The sequence below is a fragment of the Abramis brama genome (genome assembly GCF_963993115.1).
Source record: "Abramis brama genome assembly, chromosome: 23".
NCBI lineage: Eukaryota > Metazoa > Chordata > Actinopteri > Cypriniformes > Leuciscidae > Abramis > Abramis brama.
In genome coordinates this window covers 17,705,552-17,718,158 of record NC_139985.1, presented here as the reverse complement: position 1 = coordinate 17,718,158, position 12,607 = coordinate 17,705,552, and the positions used below count along the sequence as shown (strand labels likewise).

At 35.1% G+C, this 12,607-nt stretch overlaps 2 protein-coding genes across 7 annotated transcripts in view; one reads left to right on the top strand and one right to left on the bottom strand.

Annotated features, from left to right (window-relative positions):
- Window positions 1–12,607, top strand: part of mcf2l2 (MCF.2 cell line derived transforming sequence-like 2) — a 76,673-nt gene that overhangs the window by 37,303 nt on the left and 26,763 nt on the right. For all 6 annotated transcript variants that reach the window (XM_084100580.1, XM_084100579.1, XM_084100582.1 and 3 more), the window contains one exon: window positions 1,106–1,194. In XM_084100580.1, coding sequence (XP_083956706.1) covers window positions 1,106–1,194 — 89 coding nt within the window. The remainder of the gene's footprint in view (window positions 1–1,105; window positions 1,195–12,607) is intronic.
- On the bottom strand, window positions 6,451–12,251 carry b3gnt5a (UDP-GlcNAc:betaGal beta-1,3-N-acetylglucosaminyltransferase 5a). Its single transcript, XM_084100607.1, has 2 exons — window positions 12,098–12,251; window positions 6,451–9,265 (listed from the first exon to the last, which is right to left on the bottom strand). The coding sequence occupies exon 2, from the start codon at window positions 9,000–9,002 to the stop codon at window positions 7,863–7,865; it is 1,140 nt and encodes a 379-aa protein (XP_083956733.1). The 5' UTR covers window positions 9,003–9,265; window positions 12,098–12,251; the 3' UTR covers window positions 6,451–7,862.

The window sequence follows — 12,607 nt, the reverse complement described above, 5'->3', positions numbered from 1 at the left end:
GGTCACTATAATAATAACACTTGTGGAAAAGAGAAAAGCCACATAATGAATCAGTTTTTATCACAAGTAGCTTTTCCACAAGCTAAGGTGCTAATACTGTAAGATCCAGTCAGTGTCATACACACAAAACAACATCATTGTAACACACAGACACTAAAATAGTGCAATAAACATTAATTTAAAAAGATAAGATGTGACATATATAACCGATAAGAAAAAGTAATTAGAAACTTAATTATAAAAATTTTAAACCATCAAATGTGAAGTGTCAGAGAATAGTGGGAAAGTAATTTTAAGGTTTTTCACTGTAAATTATAAGTTATGTTCTTTTTACTTCCAAAAATTTTACATTTTACAGTGTTTTACTGTATTTGATCAAATGTAAGCTTAGATCTATTATAGCCTTTCTCCTTATATAGTACGGTAACTTACTGTTGTTAACCAATATACAGGTTTTTACTGTCGCATTTTTACAGTCTTTAATTACAGGCTACTAATTACTTCAACAGTGTAATTAGATTACTATACTAATTGCTCTCTCTAAAAAGTATTGCATTACTCATTTCTAATTACTTTCTAAATCCCATATCAACCTCGACCAGTTGAACAATACAAGGACAAACATGAAACTGCTTTTTTAAATTCTTAAAAAAAAAAAAAATGATATAAAGTTACATAAATTATTATTTAACTGACCAACATATTTAAAAGAAGATTGCATTAAAACATACATTTTAACATTAGACGCTAAATTTTAACGTTAAACCCACAATTGTTTTATATAGAATTGCTTTATAGACTATACAGTATATAATGCAATTCCATTATAAGTAACTTTTATTAAATTAAAGAAAAATTAAAAGTAATCCCTTACTTATTGCTTTAAGGGATAAGTAATTAAATGACAGTAATACAACTGGTTTGCAGATTGTCTATTGAGGACTTTTGAAATAGATTGTTACCTTAGTTCTTGCCTGTAATAATAATTGTATTTAATAAAAAATGCTGAGTTTATTTTATCATTACAAATTATACGTTTCGAATACATAACGCTGTTTTTAAATCTTTAACATGCAGTTATCTGTCTTCCTGTGGTTTCTCACAGATCGAGGTCATGCATGAAGGAGGCCAAGGGGGTTCGAGTCATGTTCTCATGAACAATGAAACAGAAGAGTCGCTTTCAAACAGACGCAGGTAAAAACATGTCTTTTAAGAAAGAGCCGCTTGCACTACACAAGAGATTTCCAGTCAAAATCACAAAAGGGGTAAATGTGTTAAGTGGTGTCAGAAACTATCCTTACGAAAAGGACAAGACCCACTTGTGTATTTACAGGGTATTTAGCCACTGGAATTGATTTTCAGGGACTTAATTTTATAGCTAGATTAAAATGTCATCAATTTGTATATGTATGGAATAAGAAATAGCAGACTTTTTTTTCTGGCTAATGCTAATTTCACAGCTAGCTAGCATGTTATGTACAGTACATCCCACTTACACACAATTAAATAATATTTCCCCAAATTTCCTGTATAACTGTACAACTTTTTGGAAACTACAACTTGATTAAAAACTATGCACAATAAAAAAATAGACTATTCCAAAGTAATATTTACCTTTATTTGGCTTTATTTATTTTTTTACACGAGCTTGATGTTTCATATCAAGCACTTCATTGACACACTTTTCTCCTTGGTAATCATGTTGACTAATGTTTGAACACTTTTGATGTCACAACTTGGACATAAAAGTGCATATGGATGACACATTAAACAACACTCATCTTTCTGATAGTGGCCCATTGTGTTTTACTTGTTCTAAATCTATCTATCTTTCTGATGACACGCATTAATCTCACATGTGATGCCATATCTGAATATACAGGATTAACTAGTTTGTTAGATAGCATCTTATACCTCAGTAGTTTTAAATCCTGGTCCTTGGGCCCCATTGTTCGGCATTGTTCACGCCAAACAGGTCAACAAACCTGTCCCTGTTGGGTCTCATAATGGTTTTCAAACACGGATCTTCTTCACTACATCTGTGACACGGTCTCTTTTGTATTTTGCACTACCATGACTACAGTTTCTAATTTCACTACAGAATTTATAATTTGTGTTTTTCTTCCAGGCTTGCTGCTGCTTCTGCTTTTTACATTTCATTTTGACACTTACAGCAACTTTTTGCAGTGTGTTGTTATTGGTGAATCCTTTTTGAGTTGTGAAAACTAGTCAGTTCAGGCACTTTCGCCTTGCAAAAAGGTGTGAGTTTAGGGGTGAGGTGTGAGGACACACAGACAGTGTTTTTTTTTTAGCAAAACCGCAAATTGGCAGTCTCTATGCTGGTATCTGATGCAACACAGTGCATACTGATGTCTGTAAAATCAACACTCTGGCACTCTGGCAGTTAATAAATATGATGGGTCACTTAGGTACAGGGCTACTCCGCAATGGTTGTCATCCCGTTCGGTCTAAAATAGTCCGAATATAAACACTTTTTATAGGCGTACCGTAGTAATTCGGGTTAAGTATGGTGGCCGAGAGAGCTCAATGTGCTACAACTGAAGAAAACACATGCAAATAGAAAAAAAACACTAAAAAAAAAAAAAAAAACAACATCTTTTGACAACACATGTGCCATAATTACTCACAACACAAAATACAGAAATGCTATGCAAATACTCACAACCCAACCAAATACAGAAACGTGATGCAAATACTCACAACGCAACCAATACAGAAACGCACTGCAAATACTCACAACCCAACCAAATACAGAAACACACTGCAAATAGTCACAATGCAACCAAATACAGAAACGCGCTGCAAATACTCACAACCCAACCAAATACAGAAACGTGATGCAAATACTCACAACCCAACCAAATACAGAAACGTGATGCAAATACTCACAACGCAACCAAATACAGAAACACACTGCAAATAGTCACAATGCAACCAAATACAGAAACGCGCTGCAAATACTCACAACGCAACCAAATACAGAAACACACTGCAAATACTCACAACGCAACCAAATACAGAAACGCGCTGCAAATACTCACAACCCAACCAAATACGGACACGTGATGCAAATACTCACAACCCAACCAAATACAGAAACGTGATGCAAATACTCACAATGCAACCAAATACAGAAACACACTGCAAATAGTCACAATGCAACCAAATACAGAAACGCGCTGCAAATACTCACAACGCAACTAAATACAGAAACACACTGCAAATAGTCATAATGCAACCAAATACAGAAACACGCTGCAAATACTGACAACCTAAAATGCATGGCATTTTTATTTATATATGCCCAGTATATTTAAGTCTGTGTTTTGAGTAAACTACAACGTCATCAAAAAGACAGATATTAGTGGTTATTGTTCTACATTTGGTTATGTGGTTATGTTGTACATGTCAATGAGTTCCTTTAGTGGCATAGTTGCCTGTTGCAAGGAAGCGCATGATGAAGGAGAATTCCAGGAAATAGTTAGAACAGAATTAATCAGTAATAGGAAAATACATGAAACAACCTCTAAACAATTATGAGACAGGACAGTGAACTGAACAAAACAGGGAGTACTTATACCAGAACAAAATGAGGGAACTAGTGAGTTAATTAACGATCAACAGGTGAACTGATTGAAACTGACACAGAATAGAAACTAGGTCAAGACAGGAACAAACACAATGCAACAAAACACACTCTTGACACACAGCATGCAAGTGCATTGAACAAAGAAGAAATGACTTGTTACTGACATTAGTACAGCTGCTTCTCATTGAGCTAAGCAACATACAATATAATAGTAGCAGCATAATACCTTAAAAAACGTTAACATAACGTTCAAACTTAACTGAACATTAAACACTAACAGGTATTTTGCTTTACTCAAATATGAAAAAATAACACCTAATTTCAACAATTACTGTCTTCATCCAGCTTTAAAGTCACCATGAAATCAAAAATTCCTATTCTTTTTTACAGAATATTATAAATGATTTATCAGTGCACCATTCTTTTTTTAAAATTAATGTTCCCCCTTAATCTTTAATGAAAATAACTTTCCCTTCCCTATTCCAGCGACATCTCTTCTCTGATGATGTGTTTTCGGCGCGAGGGCGGTACAACCTGTCAATCACATGAGGTCACAGAAATAGCCACAATAAATGACTCACAACTTTTAATGCAACAAAAATTATTCATCAAGTCTCAGCACAAATGGATTAACTCTTTCATGTATTCCATGTATTCACTATTATACAATAAGGGGCGCAATTACACATCTTCTGAAAGAGTACCAAATCTCCTGATCCAAAAACCAGCGAAGAAGGAACAGAAACACGTACTTAAGCTAATGCGATCATCAAACAGCAAATAAATCAAAACTGCCTAACATTACCAAATAAAAAGTTGTCCTAGGAAGAGATACAGGACTGTGCAAGCTGGACTCAATTTACCCAGTCTATGTTTTGACCAATGTTCTGAATCCGATCCGTATGTAGTCTTCGACAAATACACAATTTTCTCAGCTTTTTGTTCAAAATGTTGCTTTTTTAAAATGAAATTTACCCACATTCAAGTGTTAAAATAAGAATGCATGATTTTGTTTTGTTTTGTTTAAAAGCACAGGCTCTGTTCTTTCTTTTGATTTATTGCATGTTCAGTAGGGGTGTGAACCGTGAAGGGGTGGTCTCACGGTTCGGTTCGGTTCGATTACGATTATCATGTCATCGATTCAGTTCAATTCGATATCACGATGCACTGCATCCTCAATTTTCAATTTTACTTCAAAAGTGATGTGTGCGCGCGTGTGTGTGCGTGTGCTCACCTGTTTGGGAAGTCGCAGTGACAGAAACAGTGACATTCCAGTTTAAGTTTCAAGGGAGTAAAGCTTGTTAATGCCATTAAGAAAAGGAAAATCTGTCAAATAAATTTTGTTTTAAAGAAATGTTCATTTAAAAGCAGCGCTCATTAATCAGTGTATTATGTTACCATTAAAGATGTGCGCATCAACCGTCGCCAAGTCCGCTGTTGAAGGTGCCAGAGGTGGACAAAGTACACAACTTCCTTACTTTAGTGAAAGTACAGATACTACTGGTGAAATATTACTCCGTTACAAGTAAAAGTTGTAAAGACCGATTTTTACTTAAGTAAAAGTACAGAAGTACTTGTTTTTAAAAGTACTTAAGTAAGTAAAAAGTAAATGTCAATGCATTGTTTTATTATTGTTGTATGTAATACCTTATGCCTCTGAATCTATGCCCGCCTGCCTACCCTCATATCAATATCACATTTATTTCTAGAACACAGTTCCAGTAGCGGAACTGAATGTGAGATTCATTGGTTTCGGACACCCAAATGACTGTTCCCTCAAATAGTGCCCTATTTAAAGTTTTTTTGGCTTTTAGTATGAATGTGTTAGCCTTACTGTTATCTATAAGCTAGTGTGCTCCAAAACAATGACAAAATTTGAATTTAGAAGACCAAACCCAACGCTGAAAATGAAAATCAGGTTGATGTCAGAATCCAACATCAGATTGACGTTAATCTCCAATGTTGGACAAACGTTCCAACCAAAATCCAACGTCGGTTTCTGACGTCAACCCGACTTTCATTTCCAACCAAAATGCAACCACTGACTAATGTTACTACTTTCTACTCAAGGACCTTGACAGAAATGTAGTGGAGTAAAAAGTACGATATTCGTCTTTCAAATGTAGTGAAGTTTAAGTAAAAAGTTTCCAGAGGAAATAATACTCAAGTAAAGTACAGATACTCAAAAAGTATACTTAAGTACAGTACTCAAGTAAATTAACTTTGTTACTGTCCACCTCTGCGATCATCCATTTATAATCACGTGTAACAACACATAATAATTGCAATTTGACCATCTGGTGCGGAATGCGGATACTTAAATCAGAGAAAATTATTGGGGTGGGTGGATGATTTGTGTTTTTGTGTGTGACATGAGCGCACACAGCACGTGTCTTCAGCAGGTCGTGCTTTTCAATTTCGACACCCCTAATGTTCAGATATTCATACAACAAAATATTATGTGGTCCATGAAAGTTTTGTGAAAATGATCAAAATTGCTGGTGCTGGCTCGCAACTAAAAAAATAAAAATGCTGGCAGGGAAAGAGTTGTTAACTTCGATTTTTGAAACAAAGTTGTGACGAATGTTCAGTAATTTTGTTTCTTTAGCTCATTATAATTAAGTAATTTAAACAAGCAGCAAGCATCTACATTTTTGGCATTATTTGTGCAAAGACTAAAGCATATTGAAGCATCTCATTCTTTTTATAGCAACAACTTATTTACAATTCTTATTATTCTCAATGGAGATTCTCCTTATATTCTGTAATACAGTAATTTCACATTTACAGTGTCAAGAATTATTTTGCACATGATGAGAATTTAGGGTAAATTGTCATGATAATGTCAATATGCAAAACTTTGTTTTATTGAAGCAAAATATAACATTAACTTTTACCAGTATCAACATTTTATTATAATCTGCTCATTAAAATGCCCTCTTGCTGTTTAAAAGCTTTAAGCAGAAGCATATGACAATTTCGACATAAAAGATGTGAAGACATAAAAGTTTTTATTTCCATAAAAAATAAAGACATTAGTCTAGTTCTATAATTACATGCCATAGTGAAAATTATCTCACAGTCTTATCACATTATCTTGTCTCCCATTATCAATTCTGCAATACAAAGAAACTGAAACAGCACAGCTAGATCTCACAAAAACGTCCAAGTCTATTTCACCCTACCAAAATAAGGGAAACGGCCATATTAGCACCATACCTTTTTTTTTTTTTTTTTTTTTTTTGCCTTTTGAAATGATTTGAATGATGATAAACAGAAAATGTTAATTAAATATTAATAATGTTTTTTGGTATTAATATTTTCATTTAATTTTATTATTAATTTTATTCTATTCTAGTTTTCTCATTTTTTGTCATTCTTATTCTCAGTAAATCTTAGTATTTTTTATAATTGATTTAAAAAAATTATGCGTTTTAAAAAAATTACAAAATTACTTTTTTTTGTTACCATGAACTATAAACACTGCTTAAATAATATATCATAATTTATCTCACATTACTGTGGAAGCTTGTTTCCGCCACAGAATAAAAAATATCTTGTGATATAAAGTTGGAATTGCGAGTTAGTGATGTAAAATCGCAAATGTGTGTTATAAAGTCAGAATTGCATGATATAAACTCGCAATTCTGAGGAAAAAAGTATTTTTATAGCACACAAATGTGAGTTTATCTAGCAATTCTGACTTTATAACTCGTCTCCCACTGACTTTATTTCTCATCTCATGTAAACTCTTATGTAAGTGTTAAGTGTATGTAAACTCGCAATTATGAGATAAAAAGTCGCAATTATCTTTTAAAATGTTTTATTCTATGGCGGAAACAAGCTTCCATACATTACAGAGGTGTGAGAACTTTCTCTTTTTTTAACTATGGCAATTTGTGTGGAAAATATTAATGGTTTTAAAAAAATAATAATTTATTTTAATGTTTTATTTATTAAAAAAAGAATAAATAATCTTCAAAAGAATTAAATATGAGCTTGACAGGTTTTGTGAGGTTCATGTTCATGTTCTATCCCATTCCTGCACTTTCAATATGGGATTGTTACATTGTACAAAAAAAGCAAAAAAACTACTAAACATAATAGCAATAGTGCTAAACATATGCTTAGGGCGCATAGCATTTATCTTTATTAGGAAATGTCACAATATAACATTTAAAGCAAAAGTAAACAGCAACAAAAAAAAAAGAAAAAAAAGAAATACTGCTCGGACTTCATCTCACAGCGCGCGTTATGTAAATGCTCCCATGCACGAATACGTGTTTGTAAAGTACGGCTTACAAAGCAGCATCATTTTCACAGCTGTACAATACAGTTTCCCCACCAATCCAGACGAAATACCTTCTACCTGTGGTGAGGTCGCAACCTTCCACAGATACCTGATATCGTCCTCGTGTCCATGAGAAGTGATCATTTTTTCATAGATGCACGGGTGATAGGGCGTTTTCCCCTCCCCCGAGAAGTAAACATGTTCCTGAGGCGAGACGCCGGCTGCAATGGCACATACGCCCATGAAGACATCATCGATGTGCATGGAGGCGTTAAGAGACAGCATGGCCTGATAGATTTTGGCTGCCACGTCGCCAGACACCACGTACCCTGCCCCGGCGGTGTAATCTGGGTAGGAGGACCACTGGTACATGTCAAAAGGCATGTAGTACTTACTGTCCCTGCGGCGAATGGGAGGAGCCCCCCTGTGCACATGCCCGACCCAGAGATTGCGCACGTTCCGTCTTCTGAGGTCCTGAAGGTAGCGCACCAGATTTGGCACGTGAATGAAGACGTCGTCGTCCGCGGTCATGAGGAAGCGGGCATGGGCGCAGTTCTCGTGGGTCCAGTGGAACTGAAGCAGCAGTTTCACAGTGAGGTTGTGGAATGTGTCAAGGAAATCCTGCTGAACCAGGTCACCATGGTTCACATGTTCCTTCCTTAAATCTTCCAGCAGCGACTTATTAGTGAGCATGTCTCGGTTAGCTCCCATAGCGAACACCACCTTCACGATAACACCCAGCTCCCGACTTACGTAGGACTCATCTCCCCAAGTGGACCGGATGGCCTGCCGTCTCTTGAAGTTTCCCGGGGAGGACTTCACGAAGAGGAGGAGCAGCACGTCTTTGTCCTTACAAATGTCCTTGTTGTTTAGCAAATATGGGAAACTTCCAAACCTGGCGGCTTCCTCCGGGCTGACGCTGAGGCTCTTGTTGATGAAGCCGTAGCTGTTGATCAGGTAGCGGTAGGAGTACGACTTCACGTGGCTCATGACATGGTGGTCCACGTGTTCCCAGCAAACCATGAGGACTGACATGACACAGCACATCGAGACGAGCCGTAGAAAATGCCATTTTCTCACCCTTCTGCAATTTATGAACATTCTGCTAAAGCTGCGCACACTCTCAAAACCCTGTCTCGTCAAGTCCAATAATGCAATCCAGATGTACTTCTTTCAATGATTTTCCAGCTATGAGTTTGCCTGAGTTCCATCATAGTCATCTCACTGCAGGTGTGTTGGCCAACCAGAAGCATTAACCCCGAACATCTTTTTTTCTTACACTTCTTCTTACAAAAAATGTCTGCCGTTATTTGCTTTCGAAGTGAAGACAATCCACTGTGTTGCATTAATGCCGCATTTGTGTTCTGTAAAGAAAGAAGAATGATTATTTCAAAAGAATGCAGGGATTGCATATACTTATGATTTACAGTAAGCTACTGTAAACCTTTATTGTAGCTATGCAGACAACTTCGAGTTTGAGTGTCATTCTTGACAGAACTCTGTCTTTTGAAGCTCTTATTAACATTCTTTCATATCAGGAATATAAATCGTCTGCGTCCTGTCCTTTAACTCAAGAGTACTGCTACACTTGTGCATGCTCTTGTAACAAATCACAAATATTGCTTTGTTTTACGGGCTTCCTTCCAAATCTCTTCATAAATTACACTTGGTACAAAATGCAGAAGCTCGAGTTATTACCAAAACTTCCATTTCTGAACATATTTCTCCCGTTTTACAAAATATGCATTGGCTCTCAGTTAAATTCCATGTAACTTTAACTTACAAAGCACTTAGCAACTTGGCTCTTTCATATCTTCTAGATTTTGTTCATATACATACTCCTTCGGCTACGATTTAAGATCGGCTTCTGCACTTACACTTGTTCTTACACACACTCTAACCATTTAAGTTAACCATTTTGGTTATACGGCTCTCCATTTATAGAACTCACTTCCTGTAGAAGTTCGCAACAGTTCTAGTCTTTCAGTCTTTAAATATCGTCTTAAACCGTATCTGTTTAGGCAGGCTTTTATGTGATTTAATGTTTGTTGCTGTACTGGTTTTATTGTTTAATGTCATTGTTTTTATGGATTTTGTAAGGTGTCCTTGAGTGCCATGAAAGGCGCCTATAAATAAAATGTATAATAATAACTTCATTGAACTGCCTCTTGGTTGTCTGCATAGAATTTGAGTAGATTATCTGGCATTTTTTAATTGGATTAATAATAAAATAATAATAATAATATGTAAATAGTTCATTTACAATAAATTAATACACATTTTATAATATTTAAACTACTTCCCGACCATTCAGAAAGTTTGGGGTCGGTAAGATATTTTTATGTTTTTGAAAGAAGTCTCTTAGATTCTCACTTATTTGTTTGTTTGTTTATATATTTTAAATATTATTACAATTTAAAATAACTGTTTTCTATTTGAATATATTTGAAAATATAATTTATTCCTGTGATGCAAAGCTGAATTTTCAGCATCATTACTCCAGTATTCTTCTTCTTCTTATTATTATTATTAACAGTTTACTACTTAATATTTTTGTGAAAACTGTGACTCTTTGATAAATAGAAAGTTCAAAAGAACATAATTTATTTGAAATAGAAATATGTTGTACTAAATTAAGTCTTTATTATCAGTTAGATCAATTTAAATATGTCCTAGCTGAATAAAATGATTAATATAAAAAATCGTACAGACCCCATACTTTTGAATGGTTGTGTAGAAATACTACTAAAATATTTGTTAACACTTTACAATAAGGTTTTATTAGTTAAACTACTTTTGAACTAAGAATGAACAATACTTCAACAGCATTTATTGATCTTAGTTAATGTTAATATCAATGTTTACTTGTACATTATTAAAATCAAAAGTTGTATTTGTTAACATTAGTTAATGCATTGTGAACTAACTATGAACGGCAGTATTTTTATTAACTAACATTAACACAAAAAAAATAGATACTGTAACAAATGTATTGCACTGTTAGTTCATGTCAGGCTTTATTGCAAAGTGTTACTGAATATTTTATCACTTTTTCAATAGATGTTTTGCCAATTTTTTCTTTTAAAATCGTCATTCCACCTATTTGCTTTCAAAACAACATTCCTCTCTAACAAATGCTTTCTGTTTACACCATTTGTTGCGAGAGCTTTATTCAAAACCTTGAGGGGACTCGCCGAATCGATCTTGTGAATGAAAGCAATCGTCGACTCAGCGCAACGTTGAATAAAAGAAGGCTTTAAGCCACCGAACGTGCTGATCTGCTGAGTGCTGTACAAAACATTCACGACCACGAAAAGATCATTACAGCAGCAAATCTACTCAAAGGCACGACACGGCAACAATGAAACTCATAATGTCACACCCAAAACTTTTGCGAGCCTGGAGCAGCAGGGATCGCCTGTCAAACTGGATCGCCTGCTCACACCAGCCGACTAAGGCAATTATTTACCTTAACAACAGTCTACATGGTTTTTTTCCTTTCATTTTGATCCAAACTTGCCTAAAAATGCATTACAGCTCTTTTTGCGCAATCAAGGATTACAACAGTAAAGTCATACATAGAGAAAGATTACTCATTCAACACATTTCTGCTTTTTTATATATAAATGATTATATATACCGGTTACCTCTAATGGTCACCGCCTTCTCATTGTCACATGTGAATTCATTCAATCGTTTCAACACTGTATTGTGCTTTTATGCCTTTTAATCTTCACGGCCTGTTCAAGTTCTCTATTTAATACTTTTGTCAACGTTTACTCATCTTAAAAAAAGTCTTGCCTAGTGATCACAGTCTGTAAAAGTATTTCTGGAATTTAACATTAGCATTATTTGAATTTTTCTTATAGGTTAAATGTCACTAAAAAATAATCGAGATACTCCCAAAGAGACTCCTTGGAAAAACACCTCATGCATAGATTAATTTTAATAGATAATAATCATGCCGTATGAGGCGGACAGCATGTTTAAAAGGGCTTGGCGCTCTCATTCGTTTTCCCGTATATTAAACTCAATACTCAAACTCCACAGTTACAGTGTAAATTTAGCATGAGGTCTCTAAGGCTTGACATAGCAATGGAAAAAACATTTTGGCTTCTAGAAGTTAAATCTTTTAACTGTTTTCTGGAAGAACTCTAGGCAGAAACTCTATAATGAACTCAAAATATACGACTTACCATTGAGAGCGTGCCCCATTCATGATGTAGCAAATATGCAAAAGTCGTAATTGTTTTAAAGCCCTGGACTTCGACCAGCCTGGTCGTATTGTTACAGCGGTATTGAAAGCAGAAGTGTGTAGCTACTACTAGAGCATTTGAGCAGGAGTTTCCTGATGGGTGGGAGGGGGAAAGCACATGCCTCTTTTTAAACATTGGCTAACTTTATCATATGAACAAACTGTGAAAAGAGAGTCATCTCTGACAGAAACATTGAATTTGGGTCATCTGATTCACATAAGCAAGGCTGCACCTCAGCACAATAAATGTGATTCATTGGCCTTGGTCTGTGTTAGAGGAGAACTAGTTGAGGCAAAATGAAATCTGAAACCTGGGTCATTTATAGCACCAAGCATTTTAACAAAATGTGTCAACAGTTGATTTTAGAGTATAGAAAACAAACTAGATGAGCAATAGCGTTGACTGCCTTTTTTTTGTTAGTGGTAGATTTGACGTGTCAATGCAAAATAC

Coding starts and splice junctions, on each gene's coding strand:
- b3gnt5a (XM_084100607.1), bottom strand. CDS start 9,002: ATGTTCATAAATTGCAGAAGGGTGAGAAAATGGCATTTTCTACGGCTC.